This window comes from Falco cherrug, chromosome 8 (genome assembly GCF_023634085.1).
Source record: "Falco cherrug isolate bFalChe1 chromosome 8, bFalChe1.pri, whole genome shotgun sequence".
Classification (NCBI taxonomy): Eukaryota; Metazoa; Chordata; class Aves; order Falconiformes; family Falconidae; genus Falco; species Falco cherrug.
In genome coordinates this window covers 63,445,317-63,459,243 of record NC_073704.1, presented here as the reverse complement: position 1 = coordinate 63,459,243, position 13,927 = coordinate 63,445,317, and the positions used below count along the sequence as shown (strand labels likewise).

Below are 13,927 nucleotides of genomic sequence, written 5' to 3'. Positions count from 1 at the left end.
TTCTAAGAGTGAATCAAAGCAACTCTGAGTAATGGGTCCACTGCACTGGACCTGTAATCTGTGAGCCAGGCAGGGATGGAGTTAGCTGGTGATGAGCTCTTCATGAGATGATTAAGCAGATCCCACACAGCGCTATGGGTGTACTACCTACTAGCCATCACCTAATCACTGCTGCATCTTCAGCAGGAAGGAACTGAGCATGAAATGGGTGCAGGACCAGCCAGCACGCTGGGGAGGTCACTGGCACTCATGTTTTCACGCTCCTTTTATGCCCACAGAAGCACATTCATGCACACTCTGCCGGAGGTGATCGCGCACGCACAGCACAGCATCTGCTCTGGGAACACAGCATAAACACGTGTCGGTTTTAGTGCTTTCCCAAAATTAAAGCCAAGAGAATGTTCTGCATTTAACCCCTCCACAAAAACAAGCAAAAGCTGCTTCATTTCTTTCCAAAAAGTGCAGATGCAGAAGAATATTTATAAACAGAAACTAGTAAAAGAAACAAAAAACATGCGCAGCTAACAATATTGTAGCAGCAGGGCACGTGGAGGTTTGCAGTGTAAGTGGCCCTGGTAAGTAGCTCCAGGCTCTGAGATCGGCCTCTCCGTGCAGCAATGCCTGCAGACCATGCCTCCTGCAGGGATTCACTCCAGTAGGACACCAGAACATATTTCTTTTCCCCTTTTCTACAAAGTATATTATTGTCCCTAAACCCCTCAGGACAAGTCTCATTTGTGATGCCTTTGTATGTCCTCCACATAGCACTGTGCTTCAAAAAACATGAGAGGTCCAATATCACTGCCTGTGTCAGCCCTTTTGTATTATTCCAGCAGGACAAGGGGAATTTTAAAGACGAGACTCCAGTAAGTAGCCCCTCTCTCACTGTCCTCTGCCACTACAGGAGGCTCAGTCACAGCACTGCGAGCATCACCCCCATGCTGAGGATGATGAGGGGAAACGTGACCCACATCTGTAGCACCAGGCCAACACCCTGCAGGTTCACCTCTCCTTTTGCCAAGTTGTCAACCAGTGAACTGGATCTGCACGATTACAAACCACCTTTTTTGAAAAGCTTTTCCAATTATTTTCCCCATCACCTTTCCCAAGACTGCCACTCGCCTCTCCAAGGGGACCAGCCTCAAGCAGCTGCCTCCCCAGCCAAGTGGATACTCTGATGCTATGGAATAGATTGGAAAAATCCCCAAGCCGGCAGCAGCTATCTTATCTGGCCACTGGAGCCTCGTTAGGATTTACTAAGTGCTAGCATCTGACATCAGGCCAATAAAATAAAGCACATTAAGGCAACTGTTGTACTAAGCCAGTTGGTGTTGGAAGCTGTGCAGCCTAATTTAGTAAAGTAAGATTATTTGCACCGAGAGGGGTTTACTCTTGAAACGCACACAGCATTACACTTTCCCCCCTGGAGATCAACTACAGGAGCGTGCCAGGGCTGTGAGACCAGGCAGCGCAGAGCAGGTCTGACAGGGCAAAGCCCCCTGTGCATCGCTGTATGCATCCCCCTGCCCACGTGGGGGTAGTCCTGCACGCCGCGGGGACGGCTCAGCTCACAAGCAGCTTTGATCAAGCCAGAATTGGGCCAACGCCACAAGCTGAAATGATGAACACTTCAGTGAAAGGTTAATTTGTTATATTAACTCAACCACCTTTTTTTTAAAAAAAATTCTTTTCCCCAGAAACCTGCCTCTGTAATGTCACCTGTGTCAGAGCCCAGGGATGAGGTTCCTCCTTGCTGCCTGCACAGTCTCAGTACAGCCATTGGAAAGAAGAACTTACTATTTATTCTCCCAGTAGTTCTTATTCAAATTAAAAAAGGTCAATTTCAGGCCAATCACCCCTACATAATAAAGGCAGCTTTCTCTCTGTCTTTAAAAAACAAACACACCCCCACACCCCCAAAACGACCGGAATAAAATGCATCACCAATTAATGAGGCCATCTTCCCAGAATGTAATGGGTTAAAACGTGTGAGCCCATCCAAGCCTACACAGACCACACCACTCTTCTCTTAAATCAATAGCAGTTTGTTGCAGGCAAGTCTGGGGAAATTTTCGGTTCTGCAAGCATGATCAAAAGGGTCTGATTAAAGTCTTTGAGAGGCTTTCAAGATAGCGTGACAAAATTCTCAGCTTTTAAACAAAGGAAGCCTATTCTATTATCAGGAGGCATGCTACGAGGCAGCAGAGGATCTTGAGGTAGCAATATCTTTTAAAACAGGAAGAACTGAGAGTTAAATGACTAACTAATGAAGATAAATTCCCCAAATCCTTTAAGCACTCCTTCCAGGGATTCTCTCCAGCTTTTCAAAGCGTTGTGCCTTGAACTGACATACATTTCTCGCCAATCCATTTGCATTTTGCTAAACGGTTGTATAAAAGTCCAAAATATCAGGACATTATTTAGGTATGCTGCACAGGCCAGTGAATGAAGAGCACTTTTTATGCAACATTAATTCATTTAACTACTGAAGAAAATAAGAAGCTTAAGAGCATAAAAGGGAAAGAACCAGAGTATGAGTATTACAAAAGGCAAGACACTTGAAAATCCTTTTGAATCCAAGTACTGATGGATCCAAATCCAAATTTAGAATCAGATTTGTGGCGCAGATCCCAATTCACCTCAAGGGCTGAGGTCTTTGTACAAAGAAAGGGCTGAGAATCAATGAAACCAGACACAAATTTTAGAGCGACCAACCACACAACCTGCGTGCAAACCTCAAAAGGCTGATGGAGAAAGACACAGGTCGTTCAAACGCTCCCATCTGGCTTGTTTTGCGGAAAGCTTGCCCTGCCCAGCCCAAGGGCACCCAGACTCCAGCAGCACTCGCAGCAGCATGCCATGCTGCCTCCTGCGCCCACAGTCACCCCTTCCTCCGAGCACAAGTTGCAGATATGCTGCTTTACTACACGGAGTGACCCACTGTTAACCACTACGGCTGCTACTACACTTACATCTGCTTTATCCTTTGCTATGCCGGGGAGCAAGGCCAGGGTAGGACAGCCTGCCCTGGGCGACACTGACTAACCTTGGTGTAGGTGCGCTTGGAGCATCACTGCGGTCCTCCAGACATAGCTGCACACCACATGGCAAACTGGATTCAGCAGCATCAGAGAAAGTGTTTGTGATCACCACTGGTTCATCTGTTTAGAGGTTTAGTGCTCAGCTCTCCTGTGAAGCCTCCTCTCCCAGCTCTCTTGTTCGGAGAAAGCCCTGGGTGCTTGGCAGAAGGCACACGGGAGCTGCCTGGAGCTCTCCCTTCCAAATCCCCAGCCTTCTTGGCTGGGAAGATAGGTCAATACTTTCTTTCCTATCAAAAAGGAAAGTAGCCACAAAGGTATCTCCAAACAGAAGATAATTCTCCAACACAAAATGTTTGAATCCAGCTGCTGAGCAAACCTGAAGCTTCACTCTCAAGAAACGTGTGGGTCTCGCGCAGCCTGCAGGGTTCTCTGCCTTTGCAGCGTGGCTGCTTTCCCCAAGTTCAGTTGTGAACACCAGGTATTTTGTGGGGCTTGGTCTTCTGTACCAGAAACTTGATGTGTGCTAAAGGCTTCTGGGAAGCGTTTTGTGGCTCTCGGTGAAGGACAGCATTCAGAGCCAATGTCCTGTAAACTTCCCAGCTGAGCATCTACTCTGTGGTGCCTGTTGCTGAACAGTCCTGGATTCAGTTGTTCAAGACAGTTTCTCTTTCAGCTGTGCATTGCCCATACCTGATTATTTAACGTAATTACTCTTAATAATCTTCTATGATCTGGTGTATTTTGCCTTCTGAAGCTTGTACTGTAAAATGTCATTCGCACGTACTCTGCTATCAGTCCACACAACACATAAAACAACCTCAGGTTTAATGAGCATAAATTTAAGTTGCCCTGGTTGACAAGAAAGATTGAGTGTGGCATGGGCTTTGAGGCATCTTTACGATGTTTGGAAAATTCATTGGCTGCAATACTCTTGCACAGCAAATTGTGTTGTGTTTTTTTTTTTTTTTTTTAAATAGAGCTCTGCTCTCCACAGTGAGAGTGCGGGGTTTATTTTAGGTCTCTGCTGGCTGTACAAGCTCCTTAAATGCCACGCTGTGCCTCGACATCTTTGCAATTCCTCCCTGTAACCCAATGAATCCTGGTTTTGCTTGAAGTTTTTGTGTAAGTCCTGAAGTAGAAACCAAACATAACCTTATCTTCCAGGGCTTGGGGCAAGTGGGGTGTTAACGGCTGCCTACAAATCCACTACATTAACAAGCTCTGGCTAGATACGCTGCCTTTTGCTTCGGTACACATCTGGCAGTGCTGCACTGACAACAAATCAAGCAGAGTATTTTCTGTGAACATGTTTGGTTTAGCTTTTTTATCAACACTACCAGATCTTGAGAGATCTACTGTTTTCTTTCACACTCTAGCACCTGTGGTCACAGATGACTTAAAAAAATAAAAACGTTTTCGCTAAGTGTTTGGGTATCTAAGAACCATGAGTCAATGCATTTTAAAGAGCTCAGAAATCAAACAACAAATTAGGTTAGAAATACTGTATTTAAGAGAACTTGTGCCTTATAGGGTTTGCTATGTAACTTCTGCAGACTTGTGATATGCATTTTCCCCTACTACCAAAAAAAAAATAATTAGATTGCAGTAGTCTGCACTAATTCCACAAATACACCGTTAAGAATTGTGTATTAAAATTAAAGAACTGATCTACCCTCAGCAGGACCAGGACCATCTATTCTGCTATACAGCAGCAAAGTGTTTAAGAAAAAAAGAATAATTCCACATATTTCCCCTTGTATGCTTCCTACACTAACAGAGTCATGTTATTGAGTCTGCTATCTAACCTCATTCTCTTTTATCCCTTTATCAAGTGGGCTACAACCATGCACTTTTCCAAAGTAACTCTGAATACCTGTCCCAACAGGCAATCTTTCAATCTTCAAGTCAGAAAATTGACATCACCATCATTTAAAGAGAAGAAAAAAAAAAAAAAAAAAAAGGGGAAAAACCCCACCCCAAACCCACAAACCCCCTCACTCCAACCCATTCTGCTTTGTTCAGCCTGGCAGAGGCCGGGAGTGTTTTCAAGGGTGTGCTGGGTTTATTTTGCTAAACTCGCCCCAAGGTCAGACCTTGCACGAATGGACCTACATGAATCATTCTTTCCGCCTGCTTTCCCACTCTGGATTATCAGTGTGCTTGATTACGGTAATTAACATTAGGCTTTCATTCCACACCATTACTGTCTCCTGAATCAGCACAAGCATTTAGTCTTCTCTCTCAGTTTATTTAATAAAGCCTCAGTGATAAAATAACTTCAGCAGCAAATATATTTGTTACATACTTTCATTAGGTCTCATCTGAGTTCAGATTAACCGTTAAGTACCACTACGGCTTCAAGCGTAACTGCCCAGGTCTCTTACTCCAGCCCTTACAACAAACAGTCATCGGAAGAAGAAGAAAAAAAAAAAAATCAACCCACTTGAACTATTATGTTATAGCAAACATTAATATGTAACCAACTGAGGAACTGTTAGCATGGCTTGGCTTGTGCAGGCAATGAAAACACCAAGGGTCAGCAGAAATCAGCCGGGGTCCTAGTTTTGGGATTCATCAACACAGAGCAACAACTTCAGTCCATTTGGGAGCTCTAAACCGAAAGTACATCATTCCCGTTTAATAAACAATCAAATACTTAAGAAGTTACATGTAAAACCAGGAAAAAAGCCTTATGGAATGCAAAGAAAAAAGCCCCGTTTCCCTTTGCTGGCATCTCTGGTTCCTGCCTTCCCCACCAACATACACGGAGTTCCTGGGGTAACCAAACCCGGACGCCCCAGCCAGAGGTCTGCCAAGCCCTTTGTGCTCCGACATCCCCGAGCAAGCCTCACAGCCCACCCCAGAAGTTACTACTATGAGTGGATACTCTCTGTTCAAGTGGAATCACAGTGAAGCACTCGGGCATTTGCTGCTGCCCCGATGGAGTCAACAAGATGACTTTTAGTGGAATTCCTCCCTCAGCAGAATTCCTTCTTGCGTATCCTATACTTTAACAGGGCACGTATTTGCTCAAATACAAAAGCTGCTTAAGTTTAAAAGTCAACCTTAACTCAAACAATACCTGGATAATGGATTGCAGACCAATTATTTCCCACCCTTCTTGTATTACAGTTCCAAGCCAACACTGAAAAATGCATTTTTGCTGCTTTGTTAGAGACTAGTGGGTAAATGGATGCTGAAGCCAGCAGATAAAGGAAAAGTTGTATTAAAAACTTCTTTTAAAAGATACTGGAATGGGTCCATTTGTCAATTATCTGTTCAGCCAAGTAATTTTTCTATGATTCTAAGAGCAGCAAGTGGATTAACACCAGCAGAGTTGGTAGACGATGACATTGACTGCTCTAGAAGCTGGACAAGCAAGTTCAAGTGATTAAATGCATTCAGCTCCTCTAGTTACGCTAATGACCGATTATCTTTTAATCCCAGGCAAGGGGTAGATCAGCTGTGATCCCACAGAGAACTGCAGCACTCACCGATGTGGTTACAAGCACAACACTGGGAGCAGCTGAGTAAGTTATTCCATTCCTGTTCCTGAGCCATGGCTGCTGGTCAAAGGCAATCTGGTTGCTACCCTGAGTAAAGGCTCAGTAGGCTCCCCTTCCCACCAAGGGCGAACACAGCATCCACTTACTGACCTGCTCAACCAAGAAAAAGCAGCTATGCGCTACCAGAAACTTAATTAAGCCTTAAAACGACTTTCCATCAAGTCATTAAGGCCAAGTCTAAAAGATGTTTGGGGTCACTCCCATACCCCTATAAACATCATTAGGAAGGGGAACCATTAATTACATGATGTAATACCCCCGGCCTTCACTTGCTATAAGTGTGGGTACAAACCCAGCCAGGTTTCTTCCCCAGAGCACAGCCCTGGGCTACAGTTCCCTTCTCAGCACCACGCTGACAGCGCATAGCTGCTGCGGCACCCAAACCAGCCAGCAAGCACCAGCCTTGCTCATCTGGGTCCTGCAGAAAATGCAAGATGAAACAAGGGGGAAAAAAGGTGGCTAGCACACTTGGCTTTTTACACGACCACCTAAGAAAGATGCCCTAAGCACACCCATCTGGACTTGCATTTATCTTTCCTTACCTTTAATACCAAAGAACTTAACATCCCAACTGGAGCCCTGGCCTCTCTAGGGTAGTGCTCAGCATCAGCTGTTACTGGTCACTTCAGCGATCAGATCTCAAACCACAGAAGGAAGTGACCTGCTCTCTCTCTCAAAAAAAAAAAAAAAAAGATCTTCGCTTGATTTCAGCAGCATGTTTGAAAGAGCTGCAAGGATGGGCTCAACACCATCAGCTGCACCTGCACAAATGCAGTGGCCTTGCAGGGGGCTGCAGGCTAAGGCAAGCCCTGGTGAGCGAGTCCAGTTCTATTGCAAAGCAGGACTGTGTGATCGTTGTTTTCCTTGCTGAAGAATCCCTGTTTTTTCAAGGTTATCCCTTGACAATACTGTCACAAGCCACTTTTGGTGACTACCTTCAGCCTTCCTCCCTGCCCCACGCCAGGCACCTCTCCCTGCCTGGTGTTGGGCCACACTGCTGTGCCGCTCAGCCTGGTCCGGCAGCTTCTCTCACACCAGCTGCTTCATTATTTCTGCTCTAGCAGTGGCACTTTGACTTCAGGTCCCACTAATGCAACATCAAGGAATTCTGCCTTCACTGAACCTGAAGCAACAACACTCAGACAAGCTTCAGAGAAGGAGCCGCACCTTTACAGGGTTGCCCCAGCAGATGGCAAAGCATCGCTTGCTGTGGCAACGACACATCTGCTCTGTTACAGCTGGTGAGAGGTCTGGGGAGAAAATGTTTCCTGCAGTAGCTTAGCAAAGAGTAGAGAAAACCAACATGTTAATGACTGAATAATTTTTTTTCAATCCCTATGCAGATGAATTTGTGTTTTATAAGTAGGCAGCCAACCTCTGGCACCCAGAACTGAATGTGGGTGGCCTTTGGGTGCCTCAAATCCCAGATCTATGAATTCCCAATCTAACCAATCCAGGTAGGATGCTTGTAGAGCTGTACAGCCCAAACCCCTGGTAGCATATCGGTTCTCAGCCCCCCTCAGGCACAGAAACAGGGCAAACCCGCATCCCTCGGACAGTCCATCACACCCAGGGCATGTCAGCATCTTGGGCTCACAGCTGGATGTGGCAGTCTCAGAGTCTGGTCCCACCTCCCAGCAGAATTTCTGCTTGTAAAAATATGTTTGTAATTTAATGGCATTTTGGTATAAAAACAAATAAGTCTTTTTTTTAAAAAAAAAAAGGCAAAAAAAGCGCAAAGCACTTTGAAGGAAGCAGAAGTCAGCCAAGAGACTCCACAATTAGGCTATAGCAAGAGGCTCCCTCCCTCCTGCAGCAATCCAGCCCCCTTGCCCGGGCTTCAAGCTCAAAAGAACAGATTTCCTGGTGAGACAATTAAACTAATTACAGAATAAAAGCAAATATGGCACCACACTGGCCACGTTCAGTCTTCTGCAAACAGACAGGGTTGAACAGACCCACCACCAAGCAAAGCCCCAGCTCCCTGGGAAGCCCTCCAGCAGCCCCTTCCCACACCCCATGGCTGAAAGCTGCCGCAGAAGCTAATTCTTCCCCAGTTTTAACATTTCCAGGTGCTATTGGCGGAGCCAGTGAGGTCTTTTCCTGCGTTAAGAGACTAGAGCCCAAGCAGAGCACCCTACACCCATATTTACATCCCAGCAAGTTGTTTATCACCCTTTGGGAGCAGCGGTTGGCATACAGCACATCAGAGCATCACCCCTCTCTTCAGGGAGAGCAGAATTTTAAAAGTATCCAATTTAAAAGGCTGCAACACTCAGTAATACAAAGTATCATCCTACAGCTGCTCCTTGTGTTACAGCTAGTTGTGATCCAAAGCCAGACTGGCCTGATGAGAATTATCCTCACACCTCCCAGGTTCGCTGAATCAAACAAGGAATTTGGCAGGCCACCTGTCTAGGCAAAAGCAGACTTTGTTTTTTCTTGTTTAAAATTAAACCATTTTTTTTCCCCAAAGTAACAGGAAAACAGGCTCCCTGCGCTAAATTCAAATGTTCATTTTCACAACAGGAACATTTTTACAGTCACCAAGAGGCGGTTTTGTGTTTTGCTGCGGTATATCCATGTTACTGGGGGAGAAAGAGGACTTCCCCGCGCCCGGGAGGTGCCGCTGAGCCCACAAAGCCGAGCGCCTCCCCCTGCAGCGCAGACCCCCTGGCTGCTGCGTGCGGCCCCGGCCTCCCTGCTGTGGGGCTTCCCTCACCATCCACCTCCTGCTGCGCCTCCAAAAATGAGCCCTTGCTGGCACACTTGGTAAGGGACAGTCCAAAAGAAAAACAGAGACATAAAGCTGCGTAACAGGCGTGTTCAAACTGAAATACAAACCGAATCTCTTTAAAACATGCTCTCTTCCATATTTAAAACTCAGGGCACATGTTTTCCCTTTTCTGTCATGGCTTTGGCAGAAGAACGAAGAGAAGAAGAGAAGATGGCAAACAGCTTGTATGTGTTACGACAATATTTTGAAGTTATAGCTCTATCAATACCCTCGGCGCTTGCTCCAGTGCTCCGGCAGCCGCAGCCCAGGAAAGCCCAGCATCCCACATGGCCTCGACATGCCGGGGAAGCAGAGCAGCCTCCCCAGGGCAGCCCGACGGTGACGGGACCACCAGCACCCGCAGGAACGTGCCCAGCGCCTCATCCATCACGCAGCCCATCGCACCCCTCGCCCCACTCCCTCCCGCACAGCCAACGGGTTTGTTTTCACATAGGTCTACCCACAAAGCTGATCCCAAACTAGCTGCGCTGTCTTACCAAAGAAGTTTCCAGAAAATATCGTTGTGAGATTAAATGCAAGTGTGAGCGCACTTTCACGGTAATTACTACCAGCCCACAGGGACCCCATAACACAGCAGCCCGTGCGGAGAAACTTCTTGCTGACTTTACTTATGCCTTCCTACAAAAACCCCAGACCCAGCAGCCTGTGAACTCAGTCCAGGGCACGAGTCCAAGCGTTCTGCCGCGCTGAGCACTGAGAACTCGGAGAGCAGATCTTTATGAATTAACATCCAGAGAAATCCCGCACGGAGCAGGCTCCGCACTAGCGCGGGGAGGAGCAGCCGGCGCTGCCCGCCGTGGGGGGCACCGGCCGGGAGCGGGGCGGGTGCGGGGACCCGGGTGTAAGGGGGGGAACCCGGGTGTTAGGGGGGAACCCGGGTGTTAGGGGGGAACCCGGGTGTTAGGGGGGGGACCCCCAGCGCTGCCCCTCGTTCCGGCCCTGCCGCCCATCACCTGCCGCCGCGCCCCGCTCCGGCCCCGCTCCGGCTCACCCTGGAGATGGTCAGCGGGGCGCTGAAGTCTTTACCGCCCACCAGGCGAAAGCCCCACGGCGAGGGGCCGCGCAGGACCACCGAGTGGGACATGGCGGCGGCGCGACGCTCCCTGCCCGCGGGCGGCTGCGGCTCCGGCTCCCACTCGCCACCGCCGGCCGAACCCCTTCTCCTCGGCACGGCACGGCTCGGCTCGGCACGGCTCGGCACAGGGGCGGGGCGGGGGCGGGACCGAGCCGCCCGGCCGGCGCGGGGGGAGCCTGAGCTGGGGTTTTCCCCGGCGCGGTCAGCAGCGGGGTCCGGAGCGGCCGCCTCGGGCAAGTCCTGCCTGGGGCTGGGGCTGGGGCTGGGGGGTGAGCGGGGCCGAGCTGGGCCTGCACGCGGACCCCTGCTCTGCAGGCTGGGGAGGGGTCGGGGTGCGACAAGCGCCAAGGCGACGCGCTGTCGAGCTTGGAACGTCCCCTCGCTCTTCCAGACCCTTCCTGGGAGCCACCGCGGGCGCTCGACGGTGGCACCACCAGGGTGGCTCTGGCGGCAGGGACTGGGACTGGGGTGGCACCTGGGCACAGCTCAGCGTGCACAGCAGAGAACGTCACCCTGTCAATGAACTTTGGCAGGCGGCTTGTCCTTAAGGATAGAGCTGTTGCCTTTTAACGGTTTGGGAGCAAAACTAAGGCTTTTATACCATACCCTGTCGCTACACACCCAGCGTGCCCCCGGGTGGTGTGTTTTCACAAGCGTATATTGTTTAGGTGAAATAGAGGGATTGCAAAGTTCAGAATCTTCAGAATCTATAGCAAAGATAACTAACATGGAGACAATGCATCTGCTTAGCACTAACACATTTTTACAAATTTACACCTGTTTAGCCTGGAGAGGAGAAGGCTGAGAGAGGATCTTATCCACCCATACAAATATCTTCAGGGCGAGTGCCAGCAGGATGGGGCCAGGCCCCTTCCAGTGGTGCCCAGCGACAGGACAAGGGGCAACGGGCACAAACCGCACCACGAGAAGTTCCAGCTCCACGTGAGGAAGAACTTCCCTGCCCTGCGGGTGACAGAGCCCTGGCACAGGCTGCCCAGCGAGGCGGGGGGGTCTCCTTCTCTGGAGACATTCAAACCCGCCTGGACGTGGTGGGTCCTGCTCTAGGAGAGCTGCTGCAGCGGGGGGGACGGGGTGAGCTCCAGCGGCCCCTTGCTGCCCTGGCCTTGCTGTGACTCTGTGATTCTGACTGCTCCCAGTAGTAAAGTATATGCATTTGGTGTGACCAAAGCCTCTGTTTACTGCACCTTCATCCTCTGGAGTGGGAGGAAGGTGATGCTATAGGTTGGTACACATGTAGTCATGACTCTTTTATTCATCACAAGCAGTATGTTGAAGGACAAAAGACAATATTTCAAGAACATAATCAAGTTGGGTTTAAAGCAGTTTGGAAATCACTTGGCCAATGCACCCCAGCATCACTGCGGCTTTGCAGCGGTCTCTGGGGCAGCACCAGGCATGGCAGAGCATCCTTGCTTCCCTGTGGTACAGCTGAGTCAGTGACCATTGGAGCACCCAGAAGAGGGCCATGCTGCAGAGGGTGTTTAATCTGATGCCCTGTTGGCGTGCAGCGGTTGCTCGGAGGTGAGATGGGTGGTCAGCAGAGCTTCTCAGCTTCTCCCTCAAAAGCTGAGTGCAAATCTCAAAATGCCTGTAAGCCTCCCTCTCTCCCTGGAAGGGGTGGGCCAGAATATCCCACTTCAAAAAAAGACCTAACAAAGGATTCATTGTTTGAAAAGTCCAGTTTCATCAAGTACCTTCTTGTTGCCCGGTTTCTGTGAGTTTGATTTATGTGCTATTTGCCGTGAAGTCTTTCTGCACGCATTTGCTCATGACACAGGGAGGTTTGTGTGACTGTCCCCTGGCCATGCCTGTGTTATCCAGGGGGCTTTGGACAGCGGTGGGAGCTGGGGCTTTTAAACACGCTCCTGAGCTGTGCTGCAGCCTTGTGATTTAGCAACATGAATACAGCGAGTGTGCTGTGTTACAAACCCAAAACACAATAAACTTTGTTTGCTTTGCTAGAAAGGTGCCTACGGAGGAGAAGTTCAGCAGCAGCTAGTACCAGCAGAGCTTTCACCCGTACTCTTTGTTCCACACAAGCACTTGCCTCCACTGAGAGAGACTATAAAAGCTGACTTTTGTCTGTGCAACTGGTGATGAATCATACCTCCTCATTCCTGCATGATATCACCGAGCCTGCAGAAGTCTGGGAGTAGGCTGGCCTGAGGTTTCCTTGCTTGCGTTAGAAAATCCACCCAGCCAAACACTGAAATTTGCCTTGCAGAGAGCTGGAGGGCTAGTTTCTGTCCCACCACTCCTGCTCTCGCCGTTCGGTGACAAGGAGCGCTTCCCGAAAGGACTGGGTTAAAGACGTTCACAAATGCGGTGGGTCAGCACCAGCATCTCCTTCCTTTTAGAAGGGAAAAGAAAAAAAAATCTTTCTGTAGAAGAAACTAAGTTCACTGGAAAGTAGCAACAATTAAAAAAAAAAAGGAGAAAAGGAAAAGAGCGGAGAAAAAAATGGGGACTGCAGTTCTCTGGAGTCAAACTTTTTCCACTGGTGTTCATCAGGGCTTCATTACTGAGGTGGTTTCTGAATTGTGCCCAGGCTGTGAGTGGCAGGCTCTGCTGCGCAGCAAACCATCGGGGTTTTCAAAGTAATTTGCTGGCACAGGAAATAGATGATCAAAACACAGAAATCCCCACTATTAAAGTATTCATTTCAAGAACTGATGGGAAAGCGGCTGGTTCTGAGGCACTTTCTCTTCAAGGCCTTTTGAATGCTCAGCCTACATTACCCCTCATGTAACTTAAGGCTCGTCAAAAACTTAACCCAAGTAAAATACAATTATAATTAGCCAATTTGGCATAAACTTGTGGGTATGCTTATTCCAAATGAGACTACATTTTGAAATACATTAAAGTGAGCTGAAGTAGAGGCAGTTTTACCCTGAATAAAAGTATCTGCAGTTGAATTGCTTCTAATGGAAAGTGTCCACATGTAGAGCAGCCCTCAGATTTCAGAACTGCATCAGGAATTAATTTGGCATCCCTCTATCAGTGATAGACCTTTTTTTCCCCCTGATTTGGGGAACGAGAACATCACCCAAAGAACTCCACATTTCATAGGTGCCTCATTTTCTTTCAGCAGCTCACATACCTTTTCACATGTGCTTTCTCTGAGCAAAGCCAATACAGTTTTGCAGCCTGCAAAGGACCCAGTCATACTCTCACTTCAGTCAACCAAAGGGGCTCAAAACTATCTATTTCTGTCTTTGATAACTTGAGAATTTTTAAATTATATTTTAAGTCATTTCCAAAACCTAATTGGAGTTCTTCTTCTGGGTGAGAAGTCAACAGAACCAACAGAAGATGACGTATGAACCTTGCTGTGGGAGCAAGCCTTAACACCCAGCTAAAACACAGTATCTCCACCGTGCTCGCTCTTCAGCCGAGTGCTGAAACCCTGCAGCAAGCTCTAACAGAG

General features: G+C 48.4%; 1 protein-coding gene across 1 annotated transcript in view; it reads right to left on the bottom strand.

Annotated features, from left to right (window-relative positions):
- Positions 1-10,597, bottom strand: part of PDLIM4 (PDZ and LIM domain 4) — a 54,194-nt gene extending 43,597 nt beyond the window's left edge. Inside the window, exon 1 of the mRNA XM_055719132.1 lies at positions 10,396-10,597. Coding sequence (XP_055575107.1) covers positions 10,396-10,488 — 93 coding nt within the window. The 5' untranslated portion in view covers positions 10,489-10,597. The remainder of the gene's footprint in view (positions 1-10,395) is intronic.
- Positions 10,598-13,927: the final 3,330 nt, after the last annotated feature.